Genomic DNA, 14390 nt, shown 5'->3' on the forward strand with positions numbered 1-14390 from the left:
AGGGAAGTTGGGGGATAATTGGGTGGGGGACACGGGGTACAATCGCAATTTGTGGTAATGAGCATGCTGCCAGTATGGATCTGGCCTTCACATCTTGGGCACAAGGGGTGACAATCAGCTTTGTATCTCATGAATATTCATAACCAATCAGAAAAAAAAAAAAAAGAAAAGAAATTTTGTGAAAGTAGGCTTCCAATAAGCTAAAGACAAATTACAGAACACATTGGAAAGTCACAGAAATTCCTCCATTGGAGAATTAAAAAATCATGCCTGTGAAGATTTAGCCACAGAAATGTTAGAAGCAAGGAAAAGGTATGAAATGATTTTCTGTATGACCATATACTGTATGAACAAATACTGTGAATGAGAAAAAAAAAAAGTGTAACCTCTATAAACACAATCTTGACAACTGTAATAACTGCCCCCTTTACTCCCTGAACAAACACAAAAGACAAATAACCAGACTCGACTGTGCTTACAGGTGCCTTTCATGCATGTCATTGTTGAAGAACATAACTCAATCACCCGAACAGCAAAAGATCCTGGTTCCTCTGCTGGTACTGTCAAAATGGAAATCTAAAAAAGCAGAAACAAAATATCAGGCATAGCTGTTACATCTCATTTTCATTCTTTTATCATTATAGTACTGTTAACTCCCAAACTGATTATCTTTTTTCAAACATCCCCTGATGATTGAAAACATTTGGCTTGTAAGGGTTTAATTTTGGAACAGAATTTGAAACATATAACATGCATATATGTGTCTTGATACCCAAATTGTGCATTATTTGTATCATATATATTGTGTTCATATAAAAATAACTCTCATAGACAATAAATATTTCAAATATCTTTAATATTTATTATTCACTATTTTCAAAGAATGAAATTATGACTTATTACTTCTGAAATATATGCACTCTGGTGTTTGAAATCAGACCACATTAAATCAATTTTGATTATTCATAATGCTAAAAATAGCAGTTAGTGGGCCGAGCCCGTGGCGCACTCGGGAGAGTGCAGCGCTGGGAGTGCAGCAGCGCTCCCGCCGCGGGTTTGGATCCTATATAGGTATGACCAGTGCGCTCACTGGCTGAGCGCAGTGTGGCCGGTCTCAAAAAGGACAAAAAAGAATGTAAAAATAGCAGTTAGAAAGCACTAAAAATTAAAGATGTTAACCAATCCTGAAGATATTGAAACAAGCAGTCAAAGCAAATATATACCAAAATGTTTCAAAATGAATGATTTCAAATTAATTTCAGGACTCGATTAATAAAAGTAGAAATTTAAAATCAAAAGTGAAGTATAAAATTATTATTAAATACAGCACACTGTCCTAGGCACTACTGATATGCTACATGGCTTTATATTTAAAAGATTTTAAATAACCATCAGGTCAATATTTCTCTGTAAAGCCTAAAGTTCCAATATTAATCCTCAATCTCATCTTCAACCTGACGATTACATCCCCTCACACAGGAAATACTTGACAAAAGGGAAAGCCCCATTCTTACTTCTCCCTGTAAATGCTATGCTAGATTTTGACTGGGAATGCCACATTGACAGCCTACACAGCAAATGCCTACGACAAACTCTAAAAATTGAAATTATTTTGATAACCATGATTATCTTACTAGTATGAGCATTTGGGGGCTCAAGATGCCTCAAAAACTCAGTTCTCCATGTTCCTTTTAACTCCCTTCACATTACACAGAGAAAAGGCACTAAGACATTGATTGTATTGTAATAATTAAATGATTATGACTAAAAACATGACCATAATTGGAAAAGTATCTTAAGGCCTAAGGCAATATGTAAGAACTTCTTTGGGTTCCTACAACCATCACTGTTGTGTTTTTTTGGTTTTTAACAGAGACAAAAGTAATGTTGTACCACAGTATCTCCCTCACCTGAACTCTGAGAAGGTAACCTCTCAAACCTCAGAGATTATAAAAGCCATCAAAAAAGAATATCCTCAACCCTCTAATACCACTTTCAAAAAATTTACCTGGACTCACACCTATTCTTTCCTCTCTTTAAGTCTCATCATTTGATCTATGCTTCAAAACTCAAAAAATAAAAAGAAAGTAGGAGGAGGAAACTCTCTATAGGAAACAAAGCAAGGCAGGCCAGATTTCCACTTTAGAGTGATCACCCTGATGGCTGTGTGGAGGACGCTGTGAAGGAGATAAGATGAGAGGCAGGGCGGCCAGTTAAAAGGGAGAGGTGATGAGTCCCGTAACTGGAATAGTGAGAATAAGGACTGGAAGGAAAGGCAGAGCAAAGCAACTTTCAGGAAGTACACTGACAGGACCTGAAAGCTGCTGAGATGTCAGAGGGGAGGCAGAAGTTGTTCCCAGAAGGATATCAGCGCTCTTCACAGAGGTAGGGAGTGCTGGATGAGGAGCAGTTTGGGGAGGGAAGATGGTGAGTATGCTCCATTTGAAAGATGTCTAGCAGGAAGTTTGGCATGTAGGCCAGACACTCCTGGGAGATAGAGAAGTGGCTGTCACCAAGATTTTTATGGACATGAAACCATGAGAGCAGACTGAATCATTTAACAAGTGTGCACAGAGCAAGACGTACTGTGGACTGAGGCAAGAACCCTGAGGAGCCCTGATATTTAAGGACAAAGTAGAGGAAGAAGAGCCCATAAAAGAAGCAGAGAGGGAATAGTTGGTCATGTGGGGAACCATGAGAGCAGTGCCACGGAAGCCAGAATACAGAGTTTCAAGAGGAAGGGAAAAACAACATTGCCAAATGCACCAGAAAAGTCTTAGTAGACGAGAACCAAAAAATGTCCCCCTGGCCTTGACTATTAAGTGATTAATGAACTCAGCAAGATAAATTGTAGCAGAAATGTGAGGAAGAAGCCAGGTTGGTGTGGTTTAGAAATGAATGGGAGGGAGGTAAGGAGCTAGAGGCAGCAAGTATAGATACTGTCTTGAAAATGTTGGTAAGAGGAGGGGAGAGACTGGATTCTAGCTAGAGATGGCGGCAGAGTCAAGGCAGTGGGTTTGTCCTTTTGTTGTTTTTTGTTTGTTTGTTTGAATTTTTACGTTTGGAGTAGAAAATGCTAGTACATATATATAGGTTGAAAGGAAGGTGCCAGTAGTAGGGAGAGGTTGAAGATGCAGGAGGGAGCACAGGCAATGAAGGGTAGGGGATGTGTGAAGGCCACTTGTGAAAGAGGTTGGCTTTGGACAAGGTGGGGAGTCCCCTCGTTCATCCTGGGGCTGGTATGCATACATCGTAGGTGATGGGGCAGGAAGTCAAGGGCCACTGTGGATGATGGGTGACCTCACTTTTCTCAGTGACGTGGAGTTGAGGGGGCAAAAGGGGCAGGGGATGAGAAGAGTGGGTAAAATAGTGAAGACTTGGACTAAGCACTGAGGAGAAAGGGAGAGGGAGCTGTCCGAGGCCACTGAAAGAGCTTACTGGTGGTGGGTGCTGAGGGTGCAGCTGAATGAGGCTGGTGCAGGGCCTCAGACTCTGTGGCAGGGCCAGTCTGTCTGGTGTGCAGTTTTCTTAACCATCAGTGACCCAGGAACAGATCATAGCCTGACCCATGGATGGGATTTTCCTCTCTGGGTGCAGTGGAAAGACAAGGTGACACGGAAATAGAAGGTGTTGGAGAAAGGACAGTTCAGAAGATCCACCACAGGGTCTAGGGCAGGGAAGAGGAAGAGAGCAGAAGAGAGATGATAAATGGGGAAGAAACAGAGGGGACAAGTAACTATGGGTCTCTTAACAGGCTGGGTGGGGGCTAAGAAAATGAAACAGCTGAAAGGACAGGAGCAGATTAATGCCACTTTACAGTGGCATGACCTTCAGACTCAACTGGGCCATTAATACTGCCCAGCAATCCAACCACAAGATAGGTCACTCTCCAACTCCCCACGGTGATTAATTCACACCTGTCCTTGAGCTTTGATCTATCCCCACTCACTCACCCCCATTCTCAGGAGATGACCTCACCCTTTAATTTAAAGAATAAATAGAACCCATCAAATGGGAACTTCCAAATCTACAAATGACCCTGAATTCACCCTCTTATTTCAACATGTCTCACATCCCATCTAAGGGCAATGCTTTTGCCTGTTCTTTGAACCTCATCCTCCCCAGCTCTTTCCTGGACCTTGCTCCATCATTTTCCTTCTCTCCTTAGTTTTTTTAACCTCTCTCTCTACTGGATCCATCCCGTCAGATGAAATATACTGTAAAATTGGAAAGAAAAGAAAAGCTTTCTTCACCTCCACATCCCTCTTCAGGGACCTCTCTTACTCTTCACAGCTTAGATTCTTCAAAGAGTTGTCTCCTATTTGCTCTTTTCACTTTCCTGCCTCCTTGTTGCTCTTTAATGCACTCACAAAGGTTATGGTTTACTGGGAGATACAGACGTCAACCAGCAATTACAGGACAGTGTGATAAGTGACACAATAGTTGCTGTACTGTTCCTTATAGTACACCCATGCCCACACTTGTTGCACTGAACTGTAGTTGCTATTTATTTGTCTACATCTATATCCTCCAGACTTCAAGCTATTTGAGGGCAGAGATGCTATCATGGTTACCACTATCTCCTCAGAACCCAGCACACTGGCAGGCAGGTAAAAGGCACTCTTTGTTTGCTGAATGATTAAATGAAAGTATTTATGCTTACGTGTATAACAAATGTGTTTGGTGGGGTTTTTGTATATAATGTTCATTTATTAGCAAAAAAAAATGGGGGTCATTAATTGACTTTATCCTCTTACATACTTGTTTTATATAATAGAAGCCTTCCAACTTAAGTTTTAGGAGCCTACTTTTAACAGTAGCATACAGATCAGACAGTCACACCTACTGAGTAAGCTGATTTTATCACTCACTGTAAAATATGGTCAGAAGAGGTATATGCCTCTGGAATTTAAGTGATCAGACTGAGGAAAATCAGAGGCATAAAGACATCCTTATGGAATTGGGGGTGAGGAGGAGGAAGAGGGTAATGAAATGAACAGTGGTGGTGAGGACATATCATAACTGGGAATGAATTGAAATTCACTTATACCAGGCCTAATGGTGGGCTTATCACCACTGCTGTAGGGTAGGCTACCATAAAGCCTTATTCTCCAAGACTTTTAAATGTATTCTCTGGAGATTCTCTTTTTCTTCCCATAACAATATATTTTTAGTTTCATAAGAATAGTTGTCAAAAACTAGGATTTAGTCCAATTTTCCTAGAATAAATCCGTTATATAAGACACAATTATTTGTTCCGCTCGATGAAAATCCTTAAGAAACCAAGGCCATTATTTCTATTACATATTTTTAAAAATGCATTGAAAGTACTAGTACATATGGCTTAATACACTTTATTTCACCAATATTGACTCATACATATTACCACGTAAATTAAATTGGCAACAATGTTGTTAAAAAGTACAGGACTCCCTGAGTTATTGCCTCACAACCTGTTAGGATGTTCACTGCAGCAGTACTAGTTGCAGCCAAAATATGGAAACAATCTAAGTGTCTGTTGATGAATGAATGAAGAAAATACAGTACACACACATGCAAGAATATTGTCCAGCCTTAAAAAAGAAGGAAATTGTGCCATTTGTGACAACACAGACAAACCTGGAAGATATTATGCTAAGTGAAACAAGCCAGTGTCACAGAAAGGAATATACTGGTTGAGTATCCCTAATCCGAAATGCTTGGGACAAGAAGTGTCTCTGATTTTGAAATATTTGCAGATTAACCAGTTGAGCATCCCTAATCTGAAAATCTGAAATGCAAATGCTTCACTGAGAATTTCCTTTGAGTATCACATCAGTGCTCATAAAGTTTTGAATTCTGGAGCATTTTGAATTTTGGATGAACTCACTTATAGGTGGAATCCAAAAAAGTCAAATTCATAGAAGCAGAGAGTAGAATGGTGGTTGCCAGGAGCTGGGGGAAGAGGAAATTGGTATATACTAATCAATATGTGTAAACTTTTAGTTATGAAAGATGAATAAGTTCTAGAGATCTGATGTGCAGCATGGGGACTAGAGTTCATAATACTGTACTGTATACTTAAAATTTCTAAGAGAGTAGATCTTACGAGTTCTCACCACAAAAAAAGGTAACTGTGAAGATATAAATATGTTAATTAGCTTCGTTATAGTAATCAGTTCACCATGCGTATCAAAACATCACGTTGTACACCTTAACATATATAACTTCTATATAAAAATATCTGACTGAATTTACCTGCTGATCTGAATCTGTTTTTAGTACAGATCTGTCTGTAATCAGGACTGCCCTGGAGATCTGCCTGTAAGGCACAAAACAGTAAAGCAGTGATTCAGATTCCATGGACACGTTTCATTTGTAGTTATATAACCACCAGAAGGCCTGTTTCAAAGATTTAAGTCAGGATAAAAGTGTCGCCTCCCAGAACCAAGTCAAGTTCTGCTTTAATCTTTTCTTGGCTCATGAAAGAAGGATGTGTGACCTACAGACAAACCCCAGCTGAAGCAAAGGACTTGAAACTATGCTAGGCTCCCCAAAAACCAGACCCTACAAATATTATAATGAATACTGAATATATCTTTGGTTTGGTATACATTTGCATGTTACTTGAAGAACAGAATCATACAGAAATTTCAGTATAAACACACAGCTAAATTTTCCTGTTTCACTTTTCCTTAGCTAGTGGGTGAAGGGGGTACCTTACCTGTACTGCACATGTGAGCAAGTGTTCTCAGAAAAGTAACTGTCCTCCACAAGAAAATGTTTAGAGATTATTCTCTGACCAAACTGATCTATGATTGCTTTACATCTATAAGGAAGATAAGCATAGCAAAAAAAATTCACATTAATGATTAAATAATTGAGAAAATAAACAATCATCTATCAATTTTGATTCTAAAACCAATTTTTTGTGAAGATAAGATTAAAAATTGCCTACAATTCCACATTTTCTGACACAAAACTGACACTAAATTACAGAACATATTCTTGTTGCTATTTTGAAGTCTTTTAAACTACAAAATGAACATAGAATACAACTTAAAGATTTTAAATGCCATTAATAAGTAAGAGTAAATTCAAAACAAGTATTATAGTATAATCATAAGCTTTCCTAATGTTTAGAAACATAGAAGCTTTTCCTTTGTCTAGAAAACAGGCTCTCTTTCATTTTCTTCTTTAACAGCTCTAAAAAAAGGAGAGAAAAGTTGATTAAACATCTTGTTATATAATTCACAGCCTGTAAAAGCCACTAAAGGCTTTTTATTTTTCTGTTAAGTGTTGCTTTCTCTTTTGTTCAAGAATAGCTATCTGGTCATGTGTTTGATAATGTTTTAAACAGGAAAAAAAAGGGATAGAGCTTCTTTTAATATCTGTTTCCACTTTACTTCAAAGGATGAACTTAGAAAGATTTCTTTCAAGTGCTGTTTCCAAATAAGGAAAACACTTATGCACGGACATTATCAGGTCTCTGTCATCTGATATGTGTTGGGACAATGAATCATATAGAACCCTCCATTGACCTTCTTTCAATGTGTCTAGATAAAAGGATGAAAATTAGAATCCATCTCCTTGCAGTGCCACAAGTTATAAATGTACTTTATAGGGCTCATTATCCAAACTAATGGACTAAGGGCGACATCCTTGAAATGGACTTACCAGCACTGACAAAGCCAGTATGCAATATTTCAGGAACTATATGCAAATGACTATATGTTTGCTATATCTTTTTATTATGGAAGTATCAGTTTACTTTTGTCACAGCTTCTCCTTTGAGACCAGAATTATTTTATTAGAAATACACTTATATGTTGCTACTCATAAAATGCAAGCACCCTATTTAAAATATACTGGTATAAATTAAAATATGCTCAATAACCCTAAAAATAAACCAAGTAAGTGATATTCACCAGGCATAAAGGCATTAAAAATAAAATGACTAACAACCAAGACCAATAGTTAGAGGAATTTAATTTTTATTTCCTAAAGGCAGATTATAATATGCTATTTTTTTAAATAAATGGCATACCACTGTTATCAGTATAAATTATGATGTATAGTGATATTATATGTACATAATATATATTTTAACCAATAACCACATTTTAATATAACATTCATATTACATTAATATTTCTGTGATTTTTCCCATCTCATCTCCACTTCCGTTCTCTTCCCCACTTCTGTTTCTATCCACGCCTTCTCACATTTCATTAAACTAGAGCTCTTGCTTCATAAAACACTTAACTAAATAGATAACAGGTATTTATACCTAGATATTTTCCGAAATAATTATTTAAAAACTGAAAAGTTATTCACTCAATCTCCTGTTCTAAAATATTCATATAAGATTTGAAACACAAAGGACTTTAGGCAATGAAAAAGAGAAATCTGCTGATCTGTCATTAAACATTGATCCCTATTTGTCCTGCAAGCACTGACAAGCCTTTTTCTTACCTTTAATTCACAGAATATAGAAAGTCAAGAGGAAATAATTTGGACAGAAAAAAGAGGGTGTTATATGCTCTATATCTTGACAGGGGTTTAGGTTATGGTTTTATTATTTGTTAAAACTCAGCTAATGAGCACGTAAGATTTGGATACTTCAGTATATGTAAATTTTATATCAAAAGAAAAATAATAAATACTAAACTCTAGTTAATGATAGACATGCTGAAGTATTTGGGGGATTTTTACTATGCGAAATTTACTGTGAAATGCATAAAAAAGACGAATTAATAGATGGATAATGGGATGAATATTTGAGTAGACATGTGATTAAGTATATTAAAATGTTAACTGTAGAACCTAGGTGGTGGATATACAAGTGTTCACTCTGAAATTCATTCAACTTTGGTGTAGGTTTGAACATTCTCATCATAAAATGCTGGAATAAAACTGGGGGAATGGGGTGAAGTGGTTAGTACAAATCCCGGCCTCAAGTATAAGTCTTTGCAAAGGGTTCCTATTTAAATAAATTGCATCATTAAACCTGGCCCTCAAGCTTTTGGAGCTCTCCTTGCTTTGTAGGCTTCCAAATACTAATAGGGCTGCTTTGATGGTAGTTACAACTTTAGTGGCAAGTAGACATGGGTTTCAGAAGTTATGGAATTAGAAAAAACTATTAGGGATCACTCCAAAGGGAAGTATTAGGGAGCTCGACTATATGAGGACAAGATACTAATAAATGTGCCTATTCATGCTGACGCCACTGATGAAATAGTGATTCTCAAAGGAGGCGGAGGAGAAGGAAGCAAATCAGAATCACACCTGGGGGACTTCTTTAAATTATAAGTACCCCTGGAGATTCTGATAAGCTCCCAAATCCCAGGAAAGAATCACTGTCAAATGTGCCACTGCTACTGTTGTATCTTTATGTTGTGCTAGGTGCAGAAAAGTCAAGAGCTACTGGTACAGAGAAAATATTTATTTCTGCAGAAAATGAGGTGACAATCACATACGTCCAGTCTCAGCCTGGTAGACGATGACAATATGACTCACCTGATGGTCTCACTTTGAAGTCCTACAGCTCTAGGCCTAAGCAAAGCTGTTCAAACCAAAACATGTTTAAACAAGTGATAATATGTATTTTCCCCTCAGATACTTGACTCACTGTCATATATTCAATCTAACTGGGGAAATAATGAAGAAAAGGATATTGATTTGGGACTTAGTCTTTGTATTATAAAGGTTAATATAAAAAATTAAATGACATTCAAGTAATGGAAAACAGAAAAATGAAACAATGCTGCCAAAAAACATTAAAATACCCTCCTACCCCTTCTCCCCAAAACCCGAGGAAGCCATTAAAGATTAACAGCATTTAGGATTTAGTTGAGGGCCTTACTGAATCTCATAAATAGTAAATTGAGGAGGAACATGACAGGATTCCCAACTACGGGGACACAATGACCAAGCTGATCATAAGAATCACCAAAGCCAGACAGAACGTTTCTTTTTTTTTTTTTTTTCCTTTTTGTCTTTTTTCGTGACCGGCAAAGGATCACAACACTCAGTGTCACGCCCGTACCGGACCGGACCGGGACCGGCAACGGGATCGCAACCCTCGGCGTTGCACCCGCACCTCGCTCAGCCAGTGAGTGGCCGGTCTGTATGTGGGATCCAAACCCTCGGCGGGAGCGCCGCTGCGCTCCCAAGCGGCGCACTGTAGCAGTGTGCCACCGGGCCGGCCCCAGACAGAATGTTTCTACAGCTAAGCTTTCTAAATCAACAAATCACAACAGTTATTAAGTTCTTGGTTCAATAATACAAGGGCATAAATAGCAAAATGACAATAAGGAAGAAAACAATTAACAAGATGAAAACTACTATCTGGAATTTGGCCCAGAAGGGGGGGGGGGGGGGCACATTAAAAAAGGTATCCAATCTCTATGATCTTCAGAATTAATATCCAACTAGTTGTATGGAAAAGAAAGCAGAAATCACATGTGAAATAGTTAAAAGGAAAACACAGTAATTATAGAAATTAGAAAATTCCCATTCACTGAAATAAAATAATTCTCTCTGCTCACTATGCCATCTCAAAATGCTTCCCACTTATTTTTCTTGGGTGAAATACACTCCAATAGCTTCAAGTAGAATTAACAGGTAAATAATTTCAAATCTATGGTTTTCTGATCTGACCTCTCCCAAGCTCTATATCCATATTTTTAACTATTATCTATTTATTTTTTGGACAGACTCTAAGCCCCCTTTAAAAAAAAATTAGTTAACAAAAAAATTGTATATATTCAAGGTATACGTGATGATTTCATATACATACACACTGTGCAATGACTACCACAGTCAAATTAATTAACACATTCATCACACCCATAGTTATGGTGTGTGTGGGGGGGTGTAAGGACACTCAAAATCTGTTCTTATCAAATTTCAAACAAACAATGCAGCATTATTAACCAAGGCCTTTTTAAAAGTAGCATGCCCCAAGCTGAGATTCATGGCTCCTCACTTGCTTCCCCGCCTTGCAATCCCTATATCAAGTAATGGAATAACCAGCAGTTAGAGCTTCCCTACCTCAGATCTCTCTTCCCACATCCAATCTGCTACCAAATTTTGATTCCACCTGTAAATATTTCTTGAAATTAGACTCTTCTCTCATCTCCACTGACACTGCCTTAGACTCATTACGTTAAATAAAACAATGGACTGCTAGCAAGCTGTTAGCTCATTTGTTCAACAAAAATGTATGGCATAACAACCATGTGTCAAGCACTGTCCTAAGAGGTAAGAATAAAAATGTCTTGCTCTAAAGGAGCTCCCAAAATAATGAAGATTCAGAAACAGGCAATTTTAAGACAATGGCAAACTCCAGTGATAAGAGATAAGGACAGGGCATTGTAGAGTAATAAGGGTGGAATATATACTAACTCAGCTTAGGGTGGAATGGTGGAGTACCAGGAAATGCTCTTTGGAGGAAGTGATACATTCACTGCTTTTAAAGGATCAAATACAGTTAAGCAAGCAAATAAGGAGAAGAACAGCTCAAGATGAAGGGAAGCATTTGCAGGCGTAGGGAGGCAAGTTAAAAGAAGAGCAGGTACAGAGACCCATGAGGAGTTCAGTATTTGCTGACAATAAAATGGGAAGCTAGGAGGGAAGAGAGATGAGCCTAGAGAGGCAGGCAGAAGCTAGATAGTGGAGTCTCACATGTCATATGAAAAGGTCTTAGACTTTATACTGAGGTAATATAAAGCCACTGGGGCTTTTTAAATAGGGAGGGAGAGAGCCAGATCTGCATACTGAATAGATCTTAATGTGCAATTATCTCTAACTTATTTGTTTTTTAATGTTCCCCACTAGACTGTAAGCTCCATGAGAACAAAGACCCTGATTGTCTTCTCTGCTGTGTTCCCAGTTCCCGGCACACAGAAAAAAACTAATACTTGTTGCATGGATGGATGAATGGGTGAATGGATGACAGGAGTATTCTATGCGTGTGAATAGAGACAGGACAAAAAAAGACACAGAATCTCTGATTTAGGAGGTAAAGAATCTTTCTGGCATAGTGCTTCTTCTAAATCACTGCCAGAATTACTAAATTAAAAGCAGCAAATCTCATTTTGTTTAAAACTACCACCCATTACAGTCCAAACTCCTTAGCATAGCATAGGTCTCCCTCCACTAGATTCCAAAGGTCTCTAAGTACATTAATAATTGCTACTAGTTAACATGTATTGAACTCTTGCTATGTGTAAGAAATGGTTCTGCAAACTATCTGTTAATACTCATAATAACCCTATGAGGTAGGTACCGCCAATTGGCCACTTTCTAGGTAAAGAATCTGAGGCACAGAGAGGTTAAACAACTTGTTCAACTTCACACAGCTAGTACGTCACAAAGTCAGGATCAAAATCCAGTCTATCTGACTTTAGACCATTCAATCTTTACTGAAATCTCTTTGTATACAAGGCAAGGTCTATATTTTTTCACCTTTCTATCCCCATAGCAATTAGCATGGGGGTTGGCAGGGGTTAAATATCCAGAATATGATCACTACTGTTTTGCAAATGGGACATGCTAAAATCAGAGCTTCAGCAGTGACAACTGGTATTAAGAGTCACCTCATGCTTGGTCTAGCATACTATTCATTACTAACTTCCACGTATCTGGGAAAGGCATAGTTTTTGCTGACATAAGAAAAAGATATCTCCAAGAAATCGTTACAGCAGGAAATGTAGTGAGTGAGACAGCTGAAGTACACATGCAATACTAGCTGAAGTAATTAGATTAGGACTACTGGTTTCAGATGTATCTGATCCAAGGTCATCCCTATCCTACCCACATGTCAAAAACTGTAATGCTAAATGGCCAAATCTGATTTACAGGAATTTTACATGGTCAGCATAGCTGGAAAGGAAAAGAAAGGTGTTCAACAAGAGCATGCAGTGTTTCCAAAACAGTCAACAGAAGGTAACAGTATTAGAATTTATTGAGAAAGGTATAGGAAAAAAGCACTAATACATACCTATATCCTCTCAAATTAAGAAAGCAGAGCCAATGAAGAATATTGTGAAGAAAGCACTGGCAATGGGTATTGCCAGTAAAACCAAATTAAACACAAATGAAAAATAAGATCTAGCTGAAAACAGGCACGCATTTGGTTACTTATTCGATATACCATTATTTCATGTGCTTCCTCAATGCTCTGTTTCTTCTCTCAAAGTTTGTACAGTACTTTGATGTGCAATCAAAACATTAAACTCAATGCTATGATCACTTATGCTTCTATCAGCTTTCCTAAATGGAAGGTAAAAAGGAAAGCACACAAAAAAGGCTATAATCAGTCTTTAATCTTCATTCATTCATTTAACTCTAAGTTATTGAGTATAATGGGTACTAGGAACCTGTACTGGTTCTAGAGATATAATAGTGAGATCCTGCCTTTTCTTACAGAGAGTTTATCAAATAATCATACAAGGCTACCTGACTTGGGAGTCGGGGGCTGGCAGAGGGTTTTAATACAGTTTGTGGGATCAGGAAATAAACTTAGAACATTGAGCTGAAGTATGAGTAGCTTTTAACTACACAAAAGTTGAGAGTAGATGTCAAGTGTTCCACATAGAAAAATAGGAAAGAAAGGCAAACTAAAACCATAAGGGGGCAAATGCAAATTTTTGCAGATTCTTTACTTAATATTCTAAGTATACTTAGAATATACAGTTGTCTAAGTAAACCTGGACTCCTTAAAAAGAAGTATATGCTAGAAATGTATGCTTCACTATGAGGTAAAGGTTTTTCCCTCAAAAAATTAATTCTCACTTTATATTCAAGTCCTGACAAAATATCCCCTATTACTAGTATCTTTCTCAATTATTTGATTTTGAATGACAAAGCAGTGTTTGAGAAAGATACATTACCTTGAGCCAACTTCAATTAATGCTAGCTTTAAATATTTATAGAGGCTATTTGACTTGATAGATTTTTTTAAAAGAGGCAGAAGTTAATATAAATTTGATAATTATTATTGGAAGTATAAATTCACAATTTTCATGTATTGCTTGTCTCAAATAAAACTTTTAAAGATCACTTAAGCAATCCAGTATTTTGAGAATACTGTAAATATCAGGAATGATACAAATGCTGGTCAACTGTCAAATTATAAAAACTGTCCTATAATTACAGAAACAAATAGTTAAGGCTTAGAATAAATTTTCAGTAAGAAAAATCACAGAATCCAAAATCTTTCTTAAAAAAAAACAAGGTGTGGGCTGGCCCCGTGGTTCACTCGGGAGAGTGCGGCGCTGGTAGTGCCAAGGCCGCAGGTTCGGATCCTACATAGGGATGGCCGGTGCGCTCACTGGCTGAGCATGGTGCAGACAATGCCCTGCTAAGGGTTGCGATCCCCTTACTGCTCAAAAAAAAAAAAAAAA

General features: G+C 37.7%; 1 protein-coding gene across 1 annotated transcript in view; it reads right to left on the minus strand.

Moving 5' to 3' along the window:
- CHM (choroideremia (Rab escort protein 1)) overlaps positions 1–14390 on the minus strand; it is a 170357-nt gene that overhangs the window by 34338 nt on the left and 121629 nt on the right. The window contains exons 10-12 of the mRNA XM_008577928.1: positions 6704–6808; positions 6238–6301; positions 480–576 (exon numbers count right to left, since the gene is read on the minus strand). Coding sequence (XP_008576150.1) covers positions 480–576; positions 6238–6301; positions 6704–6808 — 266 coding nt within the window. The remainder of the gene's footprint in view (positions 1–479; positions 577–6237; positions 6302–6703; positions 6809–14390) is intronic.

This window comes from Galeopterus variegatus, unplaced genomic scaffold (genome assembly GCF_000696425.1).
Source record: "Galeopterus variegatus unplaced genomic scaffold, G_variegatus-3.0.2 Scaffold1605, whole genome shotgun sequence".
NCBI lineage: Eukaryota > Metazoa > Chordata > Mammalia > Dermoptera > Cynocephalidae > Galeopterus > Galeopterus variegatus.